Source organism: Setaria italica, chromosome IV, assembly GCF_000263155.2.
Source record: "Setaria italica strain Yugu1 chromosome IV, Setaria_italica_v2.0, whole genome shotgun sequence".
NCBI lineage: Eukaryota > Viridiplantae > Streptophyta > Magnoliopsida > Poales > Poaceae > Setaria > Setaria italica.
In genome coordinates this window covers 8,389,349-8,404,868 of record NC_028453.1, presented here as the reverse complement: position 1 = coordinate 8,404,868, position 15,520 = coordinate 8,389,349, and the positions used below count along the sequence as shown (strand labels likewise).

Below are 15,520 nucleotides of genomic sequence, written 5' to 3'. Positions count from 1 at the left end.
TTTCACTCACTTTTCGGTCCTCACCGAAATTCACGAAATTTCGGCCGAAATTTTTATCACCGGTGGCGATGACCTTCGATTCCGGAGGGGTTCCTCTTATTCGCCCTTTTTTTTTGAAAGAAAAGGTTCCTCTGATTACGAGCTACGAGGTTTAGAGAAAAGGCCCAAGACAGTAGGATATAAACCGGTTATGGTGGTTGGAGTGAGTATGAGGTAGTGAGGATGCCATTGACTTTGGGATGGCATTGGACGGCCAAAATGGAGCAACGATGTAGTCAAGGAGTGTGGGAAAGAAATAGCTTGCGTCGCGTAAGTGGCAGCAGCGGATCGACAACCAGAAGATTGAGGCGAGAGCGGAGGCATGAGGACGGAGGAAACATATATTTTTTTTCTTTATTAAGAAGAAAGTAGGCATCTAAATTTAGATTGAAGTGGATCCTTTTACCCTTACCATGTGAGTATGAAGAATCCACGGCCTTCCTTCCTTCCTCTTTCTAAACGTTTTTTCCACATTAAAAGACCAAGGCGTCTAATTTTAAATCTGACTACATGTAGCCGCAACAGATGGAAACCGTCAGTTGTTTCACTTGATTTGCCTGTAATATTTAATTGCGCCATTGCTGACCGACTTTTGAGCATCAGGAGGACGAGCGCGTACAAAAGTATGTCAAAGACTCGAGAGAGAGATGACGGTCGAGCATTATTCCGTGTCGTCGTACGGGTCCAGAATGGATGGCTTTGAAGGTTCGGATTTTGCAAGTCGTCTTGTATGGTCTAAACCGCTTCCACAGTCGCTGAACCAAACTGTCCAGCGTGTCTTCAATTCCCTGCGTTCCGTTTCTTCCTCCGTAGTTGACAAACAACTAACAGACATTTTTTCAGCCGAAGTATAGAACACCAAGTGGAACTATCTTTCACTCTCCCACGCTGTGATAATCGCTACAATTATTGCTGGGCATGTACAAAAGTTGACATGTTATGTACAGTACTGACTCCGTAAGCTAGCAAGTCAACCGAAGCTATAACTATATCTTTTAGTTTCGGGGACGGAGTCAATAGCGATTCTGCATTCCAAATTGTAGGTCGTTTTGGCTTTTCTAGCTAGGTGCATAGATATTATTATGCATCTAGATATAGTATATGTCTATATGTATAATAATATTTATGAACCTAAAAAAGTCAAAACGACCTACAATTTGGAATAGAGGGAGTATTTTTATCAAAGAGAGAAAAAACAATGCTTTCCCTTGTGAGATTTGTGTTTGTTTTTTCAAGAAAACCAGGTATGCATCTTGAGGGTGAGGAAACCCAATGTGCTAACTTTAGTTCGTCTGATAAATATAATTGTGTTTTCACTCACATACATCAAAGAATTGTATTTTCAAATGTAGCCATGTAGTTGCAAGTCAATTTTTTTTAAACAATCAAGTCAAAATTTTACTAGTTCAATAAAAGAATGAGGAAGTGCAAAAAAAAAAAGATTTTGGCGAACAAGTCGCTAAGGCTTTATAAATTAAAAAAAATACATTTGTAGAATATGCTCGCCCTTTATCCCGTAGCTATGTCATGTATTTCTACCAAAAACATATGAGAATTTTTTTATAGAAAAAAAGAGCTTCTAAAATACATCATCTAGTAGAATGAGAATTTTATCGAATGCACGCCGTGAAGTTCCTGCTTCCAACCAAAACAATACATTTTTGTCGAAAGGGAGAAACAATTTACAATTCAAGTTATTTAAGTCAATGTTTTGCTCTCTCACATTTGCATTACTGACCCGGAACAGATTACACATTTTCATCAGGAAGTTTCCTAAGGGCCTGTTTGGCAACCAAGTGTTAAAGTTTAACACCCGTCACATCGGATGTTTGGATGCTAATTAAGAGTATTAAATATAGGCTAATTACAAAACTAATTGCATAGATGGAGTGTAATTCGCGAGACGAATCTATTAAGCCTAATTAGTCCATGATTTGACAATGTGGTGCTACAGTAACCATTTGCTAATGATGGATTAATTAGGCTTAATAGATTCGTCTCGCGAATTAGCACAGGGTTCTGCAATTAGTTTTATAATTAGCTCATATTTAGTTCTTCTAATTAGCATCCGAACATCCGATGTGACACTGTTAAAGTTTAACACCTCGTATCCAAACACCCCCTAAGTAAGTGACGCATGTGCACCCAGCACCTCCTCTGTTGTGCAGAGAAAATCCGTCCCCACGTCCTGCAATCCTGTGTGCCACAGCCATCCCCATTTTTTTATGGCTGCTAGGGTTAGACCTTGTAGCCAGTTAGTTAGCCCAGCCACCACCTCTGAGCCCGGTCAAGCCCCTCCGCCCGCCGGCACTCCAGCAGCAGCAGAGCGGCAACCAAGAGAGGAACACAAGACAGCTGACAGCGTGAACCCGATGGCAAGCACGAGGATGGGAACGAGTCCGCCTCCGGTCCGCCGGAAAGGCGCCTCCAAAATAGTCAAAACAGCAACGCGCAGTAGGATTGCGCGACTCGCCTTCTCCAGTTCTCCGCCCGACCGCCCCTGCCTAGTCTCCCCCCTCCCTCACGCCTGGACTGGACTGAAGCCGGGGGGAGAGAGGAAAAATCTCCCCAGGGCCGCGGGCAGTCGCCGGTCTCGCCGGCCTTCTCAGACCACCCGCATTGCGCTTCCCCGCCCAGCTATAAGTAGTCGCCGGACAAGGCGGCCGACTCATCCCATCCCATCTCATCTCATCTCATCCATCCCGGAGCAGAGGCAATCCAAGGAAAAGGCGCTTCTTTTCCCTGTTGGGAGCAGAGTTGCAGGAGAAGCGTTTGGGAGGCTTCTTGTTCTTTCCTGGTAAGGACAAGATCCGCCCTGATTTCTTCACGCTCTTCTTTGGGAAATGCTTTCTTGAGGTCATTAGTTAGGGGAATCCTCTGGGGGACTGCACATTTGCGGTGTGTCTCCGTTGATTCCCGCTGCTGGTGCTCATCTGCTAGTTCAAAATGCCAAGACATTGCGGCCGCTTGGTTGCGGGATTTGGTGTTTAAGCATACGTTTAGCCCAATCAGCTGCTGGTTAACATCTCACTGTTTGTGCTCTTGCTGACGGTCGCAGGGTCCAGTGGTGGCAGCTGCTGCTGCGGAGGTGAAGATTCGAGCTTCGAGGTGTTCTTGGGGGGGAAGAGTGAGGATGGCATTCGCGGTCTCCGACGAGATTCTGGGCACATTCGTGCCGATTGCGGTGTACTGGCTCTACTCGGGGCTGTACGTTGTGCTTGACGGGCTGGGCATGGACGACTACCGGCTCCACCCCAAGGGGGAGGAGGTCAGGAACATTGTTTCCAAGTGGACAGTCGTCAGGGGCGTCCTCGTCCAGCAGGCGTTCCAAATCGCCGTCTCACTGCTCCTCTTCACGGTAATTGCTCTTTGCAGCATCTAATTTCTGAGAAAAGGTTATTGTTTTTGGTACCCCAACTCTTGAAATGTGTCGCTAGTAATATTTAGTGTTAGTATTTGTTAGCTGTTTTCCAAATGTTCAGTTTGGTATGTAGACGGCATTCGAGATGGTTTCAATATGATACCATTGTTAAGCATGCAGATGTGGATCACAGTTCAGTACTTCAGTGTCACTTAACCTTTTCTTTAAAAATTGAGGGATTTTGTATTGATGCCTTGGTAATCGACAAAGGTAAAATCAGTAGGTTCAGGAATTGGGTCGAAGGCCTGTAGCAATTACACCCAGTGTCTGTGTGCTATAAATAAGAAGATAATGGAATCTCTGAGATTAACCAAAGACCTGAATGTCGACTGTTGCTTTTGTCTGCTGAACAGGTCTCCAGCTGAATAATTGTTAACAGAATTAGCTTTGTTACTTGCATGTTAGGGAAATTTCCCAATGGAAACTGGAATGTAGCAAAAATAAACTGAATTTTGAAGGCAACACAATTTAGGAGCTATTAAAGTTTGAATTGGCTCACTGGGTTAAGCAATCTGACTGCAAAAGTTTATGTTTCTACCCTTGACCAACATTAGCTCTGCGTGTTGCTTCTGGAGTTGACTTTGAAATTTCACCTGTGACAACTGGATTTACAATCATGTAATTTCCTGGAACTGCAGGTTCTTGGTGATGAGAGTGGAACTGTGAGGAAGCAACCTTCCGCTCTGGTAATAGCTTTGCAATTTATCATCGCAATGTTCGTCATGGACACATGGCAATACTTCATGCACAGATACATGCACATTAACAAATTCCTGTACAAGCACGTCCACTCCAAGCATCACACTCTTGTTGTCCCTTACGCCTTTGGAGCTCTCTACAACCACCCGCTGGAGGGACTCATCCTGGACACCATCGGGGGTGCGCTCTCGTTCCTCATCTCCGGTATGACCCCAAGGACAGGCATATTCTTCTTCTCCTTCGCGACCATCAAGACCGTCGATGACCACTGCGGGCTCTGGCTACCCGGGAACATCCTCCATCTCTTCTTCAGCAACAACAGCGCTTACCATGATATCCACCACCAGCTCTATGGCAACAAGTACAACTTCTCGCAGCCCTTCTTCGTCATGTGGGACAAGATCCTCGGAACATACATGCCTTACACTCTCGAGACCCGCAAGGGAGGCGGGTACGAGGCGCGCCCGGTCAAGCTCAACCAAGCACAGCAGACCAGCAAGACTGATTAAGCAGCGCGGTTTCTCCTGTTTTCTACTACTTGCCCTGATTTTTTTTCTTTCTGACTGCATTTGTGTTGTAGAAGTATTTCCCTGTCCATATAGTAAAAATCCTTTAGGCACATGCCATCCTGTACCAAGTTATAGCAAATAAAACATCGTGTTAAAGGAAAATCCCCACCCAGGCATGTTCCCTCTGGATTGTGTCTGTGACAAGGAGAGCTGATATTGGCAGTGTGTGGAACAGTGAGCTGGCCATCACACTCTGAATGCTTTCCTCTGCTGCGCTGGACATTGTCTCTGTTGTAAGTCATGCTGATGCTTTGCGGGTTTTAGAATTTGAAAGGGGGCAGTGAGCTGTGCCTATGGCCCAGGCTGTCGGTTGGATTGTGCCAGCCTGAAAAAACGTGGTTCTGGGCGTCTGGCCGCTGCTCGGCATGAAACCATGAGCTTGAAGTGGCAGCGAACAGCATTTTTCCACAGAAAGTCTTTTTCAGTTCAGTGCACACCGAATGATCTTAGCTGTGTGGGTTTATATCTGAAGAATCGCAGAGCATCTGTATATGATTGAACTGGGAGCTTCAGCTCGTGTTCATCGTGGTCTCGTGGAATATCACAATAATATTAGGAAATATGTATAATACAACATACCATTGAATCGAGGAAGCCAAACCGCCAAATTGCGGCCTGCCAATTCCGATTTGTCGGCTTACCTGGCTGCGAACCCGGCGGGCGCCGCCGTTCGTGTTATCTCATCATCCTCTTTCCGTGCCACGAGGCCGTGGTCCAACGAGGCCACCATGGTGTGACCTTTCCCGCCCGGCCCGACGATTCCTTCTCTCTCTTTCCTTCGCTCGTGAAGCCCAATTCCGAATTTCTAGCCCGGTGTGGCCTTTCCCGGCCCATTGAGGAGGGAAAAACATCACGTCCTTTCGAATCCGCGCGCCGCCCGAGCCAATCCTGCCCACTCCGCCGCGCGTTCGGCTTCGGTGGCCCACCTCTGGATCAGGAGGCCGAGGAGAAGCTCAAGATCCTCAAATGGACAACGTAACACCAGAGGGAGGAAGAGAGAGAGAAGAGCAAGGAGGGTAGATTGGTTGGTGGTACGGACGGGCATTTTATTGGTTCATCTTGCTGTTGGCTGTTGCTGTCTTTTGTTGGCTCGTGCAGCCCAACTCCGAATTTCCAACCCAGTACGCATGACCTTGGCGGCTTGGCCTCTCTTCCGCGCTGCAGCTGCTGCTGGCCTTCTGCCAGGACCGGGGAATCCCCTGTACGCCAAATTGTGCTTGGCGCTCTGTTAAAGCACAGCGGCCGGGCCCGGGCGTCGGGCAGGCCGGCACGCAGAGCCACCTGGGGCTAGGCCGGGGCGCGCCGTCCCGTAGTGCTGCTGTCTCTCGCTAGGCCAGAGAAACGTTTTTGCTGGCGGGTAAAACGGGAGCAACCTTGAGTCAGCGGGCGGGTAAAACAGCAAGTCAGCACAAATGCCAGGTAGGCACTTACCTGCTAGCATAGACGGTTCTATGCTGGTGGATATCTTTAGCCACCCGCCAGCACAGATAATTTCTATGCTGATAGTGTAGTTACAACACCCGCCAGTACAGATGGTTTCTTTGCTGATGGGCGCTTAAGCAGTCCGTCAGGAAAACCCAATCAATTATTTTATATTTGTATTTTCCACCAATTTTTAGCCGTGAATTATTTATTATTTATATTTCCTGCTAGTTTTTAGCCGCCAAATTGAAATATGTATCTCCAACCACACAACATGACATAATAAATTTGAATAATAAATAATTCACAGTATTAAAAATTGCATCATACATAATAAATAATTCACATTATTAAAATCCAACATATGGAAGAAGCAGTTTTTTGCCACGCTAAACTAGTTCGCCCATCTACGAAGAGTGTGCACTCGTCCGTCATCAACACGTCATTTTTATCAAAGAATACTCCATCCTCATGACAAATCTCGTGTAGGATGAACCTCGTCATGTCCGTACAAATGTTGTCGATTTGTTTGTCTTCGATCTTGGTGTAGTTACCGTTGATTGGTAGGCATCTGCAGTTAAATAGTAAATGAAGATTAGGATGTATTACCATTATGAAGTTAGTACATGGCAGTGTATAAGAGACTTACATCTTCAGGGTTCGTCCGGTACCTCCCATTGTTTCTGATGAACTCGCACACGTAATATCCACATAGCACAGTGCCGGGAGGTTGCTTGTGGCACTGCAAACAAATAGAAAAATGATACAATGATGAGTTGTTATTAATGACAAGCCTACAATATATGAAAAAGCAAGTATTATGTTCTTACGTATTTATGATATATTATTTTCATAGCTTTCATCCTTTTTGGATTGTGGGGCCCGCCTCTTAGTATGTTAAGCTTGTATGCGCTTTAAGGATATAAAAACAAGAGTTAGTTATACAAGGTACATAGAATGTCAACATGCATATAAGTACTTCCAAGGAATGTTGTACTTTTGTATAATGCCTATGAAATCCTGGTACTTATCTTATCATAGCTAGTTGAGTCGAGTACCACTGCTTCTCCTCGCTTGGGTAAAATCATGATGCAAATCCAATGATTACTGCATTTTATTAAAATAGTTTATATTATAGACGACATTAAATAGCTACGCTCATTATTGACACATTTTTAGTGCCATTTAAGTGGTGTTTTCATACATATTCTTATACTAACCCGCCACTTGGCACCTTAAATAACCCCGTTTTCGCATATGCATTGTATTTTGGAGGACATTCTATTTTTCAGTAAATTGGATCTAAAAGTATATTTTTGGATAAAGCCCGAATGAGCAACGAATCTATCAAAGACGAAGGCCAGCAGGCTCAGAAAGAGCCTAGGCCGATCGGCCTGGTGGAGCCCAAGCCAAAAAGTCTTCTGGCCTCCTCTAATGCTCATTTTTGGCAAGCACTCCTCCAAGATTACTTAAGGGCTAAGTTTGTGAAGATATAGCAAGGATCACTTCAGGATCAAAGAGGATCAAGTGGAGATAATTTGGAAAGTTATTGAAGATCAATCTCATCCCGAATCTATCGACGTGCCAGGCCCACATGCAAGTAAAAATAAGACTTCAGGACACCTAAGAAGACTTGGGGATGAAGGAGGGAGCGAGAGGCCACAAGGAAGGGCCAGGCCAATCGGCCTAGACCCCCTAGGCTGATCGGCCTGGGGCTTTCCTTGCTCCTCTCGCCTTACAGTTTCTGCCACGCGCTCTCCAGACTATAAATACTCTGATATTTCATCGAGCACGCAGATCAATCCACCAGAAGTCGATGAATAGAGGGACACACACCAGAGGGAGTTGAGGGTCGCTGCAAGTCTTCGAGGTTGTCTAGGAGATGGCTTAGGCTAGACCCTAGCCACCATGGTCGTCCCTGCGCGGCGAAGCCACGGTGGAGTTCTGGAGCCGAGCCTTGTGATCATCAAGGCTTATGTACACACGATGGTGATATCAATCTAATCTTGTGTTTATTTTGATCTACTATGATGCATGCTTATTCTCATATGTTTAGCTAGCATATGTTCTTAGTAGGAATAGATGTAATCGTGGTGATTAGTCTATTAATAGATGCGCCCGACCCCTCGAGGCAATTCTCCGCCTCGCCCGACCCTTTTTGTGCAGTTCGTTTCGCCGACCCTTTTCTTGTGCTGTCTCGCCTAGCCCGACCCCTTGGCCTAAGGTCAGATGTAATGGAACTCCGGAATCTGGCTATGGTTCGCCCGAAGCCGTGTGCAGAACTAAGATAGTTGTTAACTGAGGTGGCAGAGGAAATGTGTATCTCCTTTATAAAGCTGTGTTGTGTTGCATTGTCGGCAAGAGTCACATTGAGGATTTAACATGTGCGTTCCCTTTTGGTTGGAATACTTCCGAGGTTGTGGAATTAATGGAACGATGGCTCTTGCAGATGACGCATCACACTAGGTCCGGCTCCGTGCCCAGCAGCAGTGAGCAGAGGCAGGATCTTCCCCCGCCCCCGCCCCCGCCCCCGCCCCCGTCTCCACTAGAGGCAATCTTAGCAGCTCAAACTGAGCTGCTGAGACATCTCGTGCAGGGGCAACAACAGCAGCAGCCCCATGGGGGAAGGGCGCAGCAACAGCCTCATGTTGCTCGCTATGAGGACTTCTTGGGGACGCAGCCCCCTTTGTTCCAGAAGACGCAAGACCCGCTTGACGCAGACGCCTGGGTTCGCACAATCGAATCCAAGTTCGAGCTTCTCACCGCCCCGTGCCCTGACCATAACAAGGCCCGGTTTGCAGCTCAGCAGCTGCGTGGCTCCGCCAGGCTTTGGTGGGATCACTACCATGCCATGTTGCCGGCCGACCATGTGGTCAGTTGGAACGAGTTCAAGACCACGTTCAGAGGGCATCATATTCCGGAAGGTCTCCTGGAGTGCAAGCTCAATGAGTTCCTGGCTCTTACCCAGGGAAATCGAGATGTCCTGCACTACGCCCAAGCTTTCAATGACCTATGCCGTTATGCCGGCTATCATGCGGACACAGACGAGAAGAAGCGGGACAGATTTCGTCGAGGACTAAGTTTGGAGCTTAGAGAGAGGTTGAACCCCATTAAGGTGGATACCTACAACGAGTTGGTCAATTTGGCCATCTCCCAAGAGGATTGCATGCAGGCTCTCAAAGTCGACCAGAAGAGAAAGGCCTCCGTGGCATTTCCGAGCCAGCCCGCTCGAAGGTTCCGGATGGTTCCTCCACAGGCGCCCAGCCGACCCCAGCAGTCAGGAAGATGGGTTGCCCGACCCCCACCAGCAGCAGCACCTCGTTTTCCTGGCTTCCAACCACAGGAGCCCCGGCCGACCCTACCGCCACTACCCCGCCCTGCAACTGGTAACCGCTGCTTCACCTGCGGCAATGAAGAGCATTTTGCTAAGGACTGCCCTAGGAGCAGAAATCAGCAGCCTGGCCAGAACTCCATGACGAACAGGGGAAGAAGGCCCAAGGTACAAGTTCGCCAAGGACGGCTCAACTACACTAGCTTGACCGAACTCCCCGAAGGTGCGCCAGTGATGATGGGTACTTTCCTTGTCTTAAATCAAACTGTTGTTGTCTTGTTTGATTCGGGAGCCTCCCATAGCTTCATCGGGAGTAAGACTAGAGAAAGATGTGAGCTGAGTGTCGGTCACACAAAAGGGTCATATGTGATCTCCACTCCTAGAAGGAAGATAGCCTCAGACCAGATCGTTACCCTTGTACCTATCCAGCTAGGCCAAACTCTTTTCAAGGAAAATCTCATCATCCTTGACCTAGAAGGAATAGATATCATCCTTGGGATGGATTGGATGACCAGACACCAAGTGGTTCTAGACACAGCTACCCGAACCCTCCACATCAACTCACCCTTTCATGGCAGTTCTACCCTCCCCTTGAAACACCTCAAGTGTGCACTTCCCTGTGCGTACCCTCTATCGGAAGCCCGGCTAAAAAGCCTCCCTGTTGTCTGTGAGTACCCGGATGTGTTCCCAGAGGACTTGCCCGGCATGCTGCCCGATAGAGATGTAGAATTTTCCATAGAGTTGATCCCCGGCACCGCTCCGATATCCAAGAGACCCTATCGGATGCCGCCTGCTGAGCTGGCCGAGTTGAAGACCCAGTTGCATGATCTGTTGGAAAAAGGCTTCATTCGACCCAGCACATCACCTTGGGGTTGACCAGCCTTGTTTGTGAAGAAGAAGGACGGGAGTCTACGTATGTGTGTGGACTACCGACCCCTCAATGCGGTGACTGTCAAGAACAAGTACCCACTCTCCCGCATCAATGTCTTGTTTGATCGTTAGCTGGAGAAAGAGTGTTCTCCAAGATCGATCTCCGATCAGGTTATCACCAAATCAAGATCCGACCATGCGACATCCCCAAAACAGCCTTCTCCACAAGATATGGACTCTACGAGTACCTAATCATGTCTTTCGGACTCACCAATGCACCTGCCTATTTCATGTATCTCATGAATTTGGTGTTCATGCCCGAGTTGGACAAGTTTGTAGTGGTGTTCATTGATGATATCCTAGTGTACTCGAAGGACGAAGAAGAACATGCCGATCATCTTCATGTAGTTCTCCAATGGTTGAGAGGTCACCAGCTCTATGCCAAATTCTCCAAGTGTGAATTTTGGTTAGATAGTGTCAAGTTCTTAGGACACACTATCTCTCGGAATGGCATAGCCGTCGACCCCAGCAATGTACAGGAAGTCATGGACTGGAAACCTCCCGCCTCAGTGCACCAGATCCGAAGTTTCCTTGGACTAGCAGGCTACTATCGGCGTTTCATACCGGACTTCTCCAAGATAGCTAAGCCGATGATAGAGCTGCTGAAGAAAGAGGTCAGATTTGTGTGGAACGACAAGTGTGAGGAAGCCTTCAAAACCCTGAAGCACTTGCTGACCACAGCCCCGGTTTTGGCTCAACCCGACCCCTCTAGGCCGTTTGACGTGTACTGTGACGCCTCTGGCACTGGACTTGGGTGTGTTCTTATGCAAGACAACCGAGTCATTACCTATGCCTCACGGGCGTTACGACCTCATGAGCTGAACTACCCGACCCATGATCTTGAGTTGGCAGCAGTGATTCATGCCTTAAAAATATGGAGACACTATCTGATGGGCGCCCACTGCAACGTCTACACCGACCACAAGAGCCTCAAGTACATTTTCACTCAAGCCGACCTCAACATGTGCCAAAGAAGATGGTTGGAGTTGATAAAGGACTATGATTTGGAAGTGCACTATCACCCCGGCAAGGCCAATGTGGTGGCCGATGCTCTTAGCCGCAAGACCTTTTGCAACTGCTTGTCGGCAACAACCTTCACCGAGACTCTGTGTCATGAGATGGGAAAACTCAGTTTGGAAATTGTTTCCCATGGAACCCTCAGCCACATATCTCTTGAGTCTATTTTGGAAGACCAAATAGGGTCAACACAATTAGAGGATGAGGAAATAAGGCGGATCACAAAGAAGATTTCATTGAAGGATGAAGGGTATAAACAATTCCGACAGGATGAGATGGGGAAGGTGTATTATGGAACCTGACTGGTTGTACCAGCCGACCCCAATCTAAGAAAACAAATCCTAGATGAAGCTCATCTCTCTAAGTTCTCAATCCATCCTGGCAGCAATAAGATGTACCATGATCTTCGTCAAACCTTCTGGTGGAGTGGAATGAAGCCCGAGATTGCCCGGTATGTTTCAGAATATGATACCTGTCAACGTGTCAAAGCCAGCCATCTAAAGGTAGCCGGTACCCTGCAACCCCTACCTATTCCCTCTTGGAAATGGGAAGACATTAGCATGGATTTCATCGTTGGACTGCCCCTTACATCATAGCGACATGATTCCATTTGGGTTGTTTTGGACCGCCTGACCAAGTCTGCCCACTTCCTTCCTGTCCACACCACCTACATGGCCAAGAAGTATGCAGAGTTGTACCTTGATCGCATTGGCTCCCTACACGATGTGCCTAGGACGATCATCTCTGATCGAGGAGTTCAGTTTATAGTATGCTTTTGGGAACAGCTACAAGCATCAATGGGCACCAAGCTCATCCGCAGCTCAACCTATCACCCTCAAACCGATGGTCAGGCCGAAAGAGTCAATCAGATCCTTGAAGACATGTTGAGAGCTTGTGTCATCCATTATGACAAAAATTGGGACAAGTGCTTGCCATTGGCAGAGTTCTCCTATAACAATAGCTACCAGATTAGCTTGAAGATGGCACCGTTTGAAGCCTTATATGGCCAGAGATGTCGGACACCTTTCAATTGGTCACAAGCTGGAGAAAGACAAACCTATGGTCCTGATCTAGTGGTAGAAGCAGAAGAACAAGTGAAGGTGATTCAAGCAAATCTCAAGGCTGCCCAATCTCGACAGAAGAGTTACTCCGACAGGAGAAGAAGACCCCTGCAGTTCGATGTTGGTGATCATGTGTATCTTCGAGTCTCCCCGACCAAAGGAGTGCAACGGTTTGGAGTAAAGAGAAAATTGGCTCCCCGTTACATTGGCCCATATGAGATTGTGGAAATTTGTGGACCAGTTGCCTATCGGATCCAACTCCCGGAACAACTCTCAGCCACATATGATGTTTTCCATGTATCTCAACTGAAGAAATGTGTCCAAGTCCCAGCTGAGATCTTAGAGCAAGAGCAACTTCAAATCGAGCCCGACTTGACCTATGCCAAGTACCCGGCTAGAGTTCTTGACCATAAGGAGAGGCGCACCCGACGCCAAGTGGTGAAAATGTACAAGATCCTCTGGAGAAACCACACGGAGGATGAAGCAACATGGGAGACAGAAGAGTATCTGAACAAGCACTTCCAAGGTTTTCTTTCCAGCCAAGGAGGTAAGGACTGCACACCCCCACTAGTTACCTCTTACACCTGAATCTCGGGGCGAGATTCTTTTTAAGGGGGGTAGGCTATGACGACCGACCCCAAATCTTTCAAGTTAATCAACTCCGAGTCCCTAATCCTCCTCTCAGTTTTCCCGAGTTGAGTGCTCACCCTCAGTTCTGGTCCCGACCCCGGTTCCGACCCCTGAGATCCGACCCCTCTCCGCTGGTTCCCCAGTTCCGACCTTGCCGACCCCAAACCCATACCGCCAGATCCTTCTAAGTCTCACCACTGTATCTCTCAATCTGAGCAGTGGACCAACCGAGACTGACCGACGGACCCACAAAATCTTTCTCCCAGATCTCCCGTGACATACGCACTCGAGTGGCATGCCCGCTTCAGAGTTTCTCCGCCGCGTGGCTCGTTTCCTCCGACATCCGCCGCTCCACCCCGTCGCCGGCCATGACCGGATGGATTCTCGCGCCCCCTTCCCCAATCGCAGCGGAAGCCCTCTGCAACCCTTTCTGCAGCGCCTTGCCGCTCGCGCCCATCATCACCTCGCCGGACCCCCGGCCACAAGGCCCGATGCCGCCCGTCTTTTCCGCCGCCCCTCCACAGTCGCGCCGCCCCAGATGCGCTATGCGACGATTCCTCCTTCGCCAACCCCGACATCGGCCGCGACTGCTCCTTTCCCGCCTTGTCAGAGATGCGCCCCCGACAGTTTGTTGCTTCGCGCTCGCCCGCGCGACCGCAGCCCGCCTGTCTTCTCACCTGTGCGCCCTCGCTTCTAGAGCCGTTCCCTCGGTCACTTCTATCAGATCCACCACACGACGACGCCCGCCTCCGCCAAATCTCAACCACCGGCAAAACCGCGCCTGCGCCGCCCTATCTTCGGTGCCCAATGACCGCCGGTGTCATCCCCGAAGTCCTGCTCCACCGCACCGCTGCTCAATCGCCGCCCCGGCAGCGCACTCCATCGCTTCTTCCCGGTCTTCATGCCGCTCCAACTCTCTCCTTCTGCGCAACTATAAAAGGGAATGGCATAGTCCCGCCGGAGCCCCCTCCGCCATCGCTACCCTCCCGCCTTGCTCTCTGTTCGTGCTCCAAGCGCTACCGCCTAAGTTCCTGAGAAGCTCTCCTCTCCGCTCAACACCGCTCTCCCCAATCCACCCAGCCGCTTGCTCCTCCGCGCTGCGCAAGAGCTTGCTTGTGGTCCACAAGAAGCACCGCCACCGCCGGAACACCGTCGGACATCGCCGCTGCAAATCTTAGTGCTCCAGTTCTTCCGCCCAAGTCTGCTCCTTCCCGACCCCCAAGCTTCACCTGTAAGACGAAGGTAAGCTGCCGACCCCTTCCGCCTCATCCGACTCCTTCTGTTCGTCCGACCTTTTTCCGCCTCGTCCGACCCCTTCTGTCCACCCGACCCCTGTTCCGTCTCACCCGAACCTATCTGTTTCGCCGACCCTTTCTCCACCTCGCCCGAGAGCTCGGCTGTATCCTTTTTCTAGACCCGAGGGTATATATGTGTAAAACCGGGGACTTCTCTGCATTAAGTCTGAGGATCCCCAGCACATCTATTCCTCTAGTCTAAGGGTCAGATCATAAGTTCCTTCCCATCCGACCCTTATATCTTGATCTCCACCAACCCAAGTACACTTCCCCACCTTCTTATGTAGCTTTGCTACAAGTTTCTGGGCTAAAACTTGCAAGTGTTGCTGTGGAAATAACCGTCTAAAGTGCTAACCCTTGCATTGCATTCGTGTAGAGCTGCGTCTCACCGATGGCTTCTACGAACTGTACCCGGTGCCAGAAGATGAAGCTGTAGCCGAGCTCCCACTTCCAGAAGCCGAAGCCGCCCAAGCAGAAGGGCAGCTTCCCTCCTCCTTGTTTGAAGGCAAGCCCCGGAGCATGAACCCAGTTTTTTCCCCCAAACTTGCACATGCCTTCTCCGTCTTGTTTTGTGCATTTACGTATAGGTGTTGTTTGAAACCGTAGATACATGACTTAGTTCCCTGATCTGAACACTAGCTGTTGGACCGAGTAGTTGCTATGCTTAAATAGGAAGCGGTAAAAGCCGAGTGATTTCCTGTCACTCGCGAGTTGTAGGAGTTGGTTGTTTTCTTTTCTGTTACAACTATAAGGACGATGGACGGGGTAGGGTTTTGGTTAACTTTTGATGGTCGGCTAATCGCCCCGTCTGTCTATGGAACTTGCTAAGGCCCGACAGTGGTGGTGTTCGTGATCAAGTGTTTGAAAGTACTAACCTCATACTTATTATGGGATGAGGAAGCCGAGTACCGGATTGAACCTAGACGTGAGCGGTCGCCCCATTGTCCTTGAACGGAGTTTCCCCTGCGGCCGCACGTGGTGGCAAGTGTGGTCACAGAACGGCAGAGGCCGGGTCTGTGGAACATTGCACCAAAGGAAATGGGCTCGACACGGGTTAGGGAATTGATGGGGAAGTCCGACACAGGAAGCGACCCTCGGTGGTGCGC

At 49.0% G+C, this 15,520-nt stretch overlaps 1 protein-coding gene across 1 annotated transcript; it reads left to right on the top strand.

Annotated features, from left to right (window-relative positions):
- Positions 1-2,453: 2,453 nt before the first annotated feature.
- LOC101759312 (sphinganine C4-monooxygenase 1) lies at positions 2,454-4,853 on the top strand. Its single transcript, XM_004964980.3, has 3 exons — positions 2,454-2,836; positions 3,098-3,397; positions 4,099-4,853. Exons 2-3 carry the CDS (start codon positions 3,173-3,175, stop codon positions 4,666-4,668), a joined length of 795 nt encoding a protein of 264 aa, XP_004965037.1. The 5' UTR covers positions 2,454-2,836; positions 3,098-3,172; the 3' UTR covers positions 4,669-4,853.
- The last annotated feature ends 10,667 nt before the right edge of the window (positions 4,854-15,520 follow it).

Bases quoted from the DNA above. Each gene is read 5' to 3' on its own strand.
- LOC101759312 (XM_004964980.3), top strand. From the start codon at position 3,173: ATGGCATTCGCGGTCTCCGACGAGATTCTGGGCACATTCGTGCCGATT. The intron at 3,398-4,098 runs GTAATTGCTCTT...CTGGAACTGCAG, and splicing joins TCTCACTGCTCCTCTTCACG to GTTCTTGGTGATGAGAGTGG.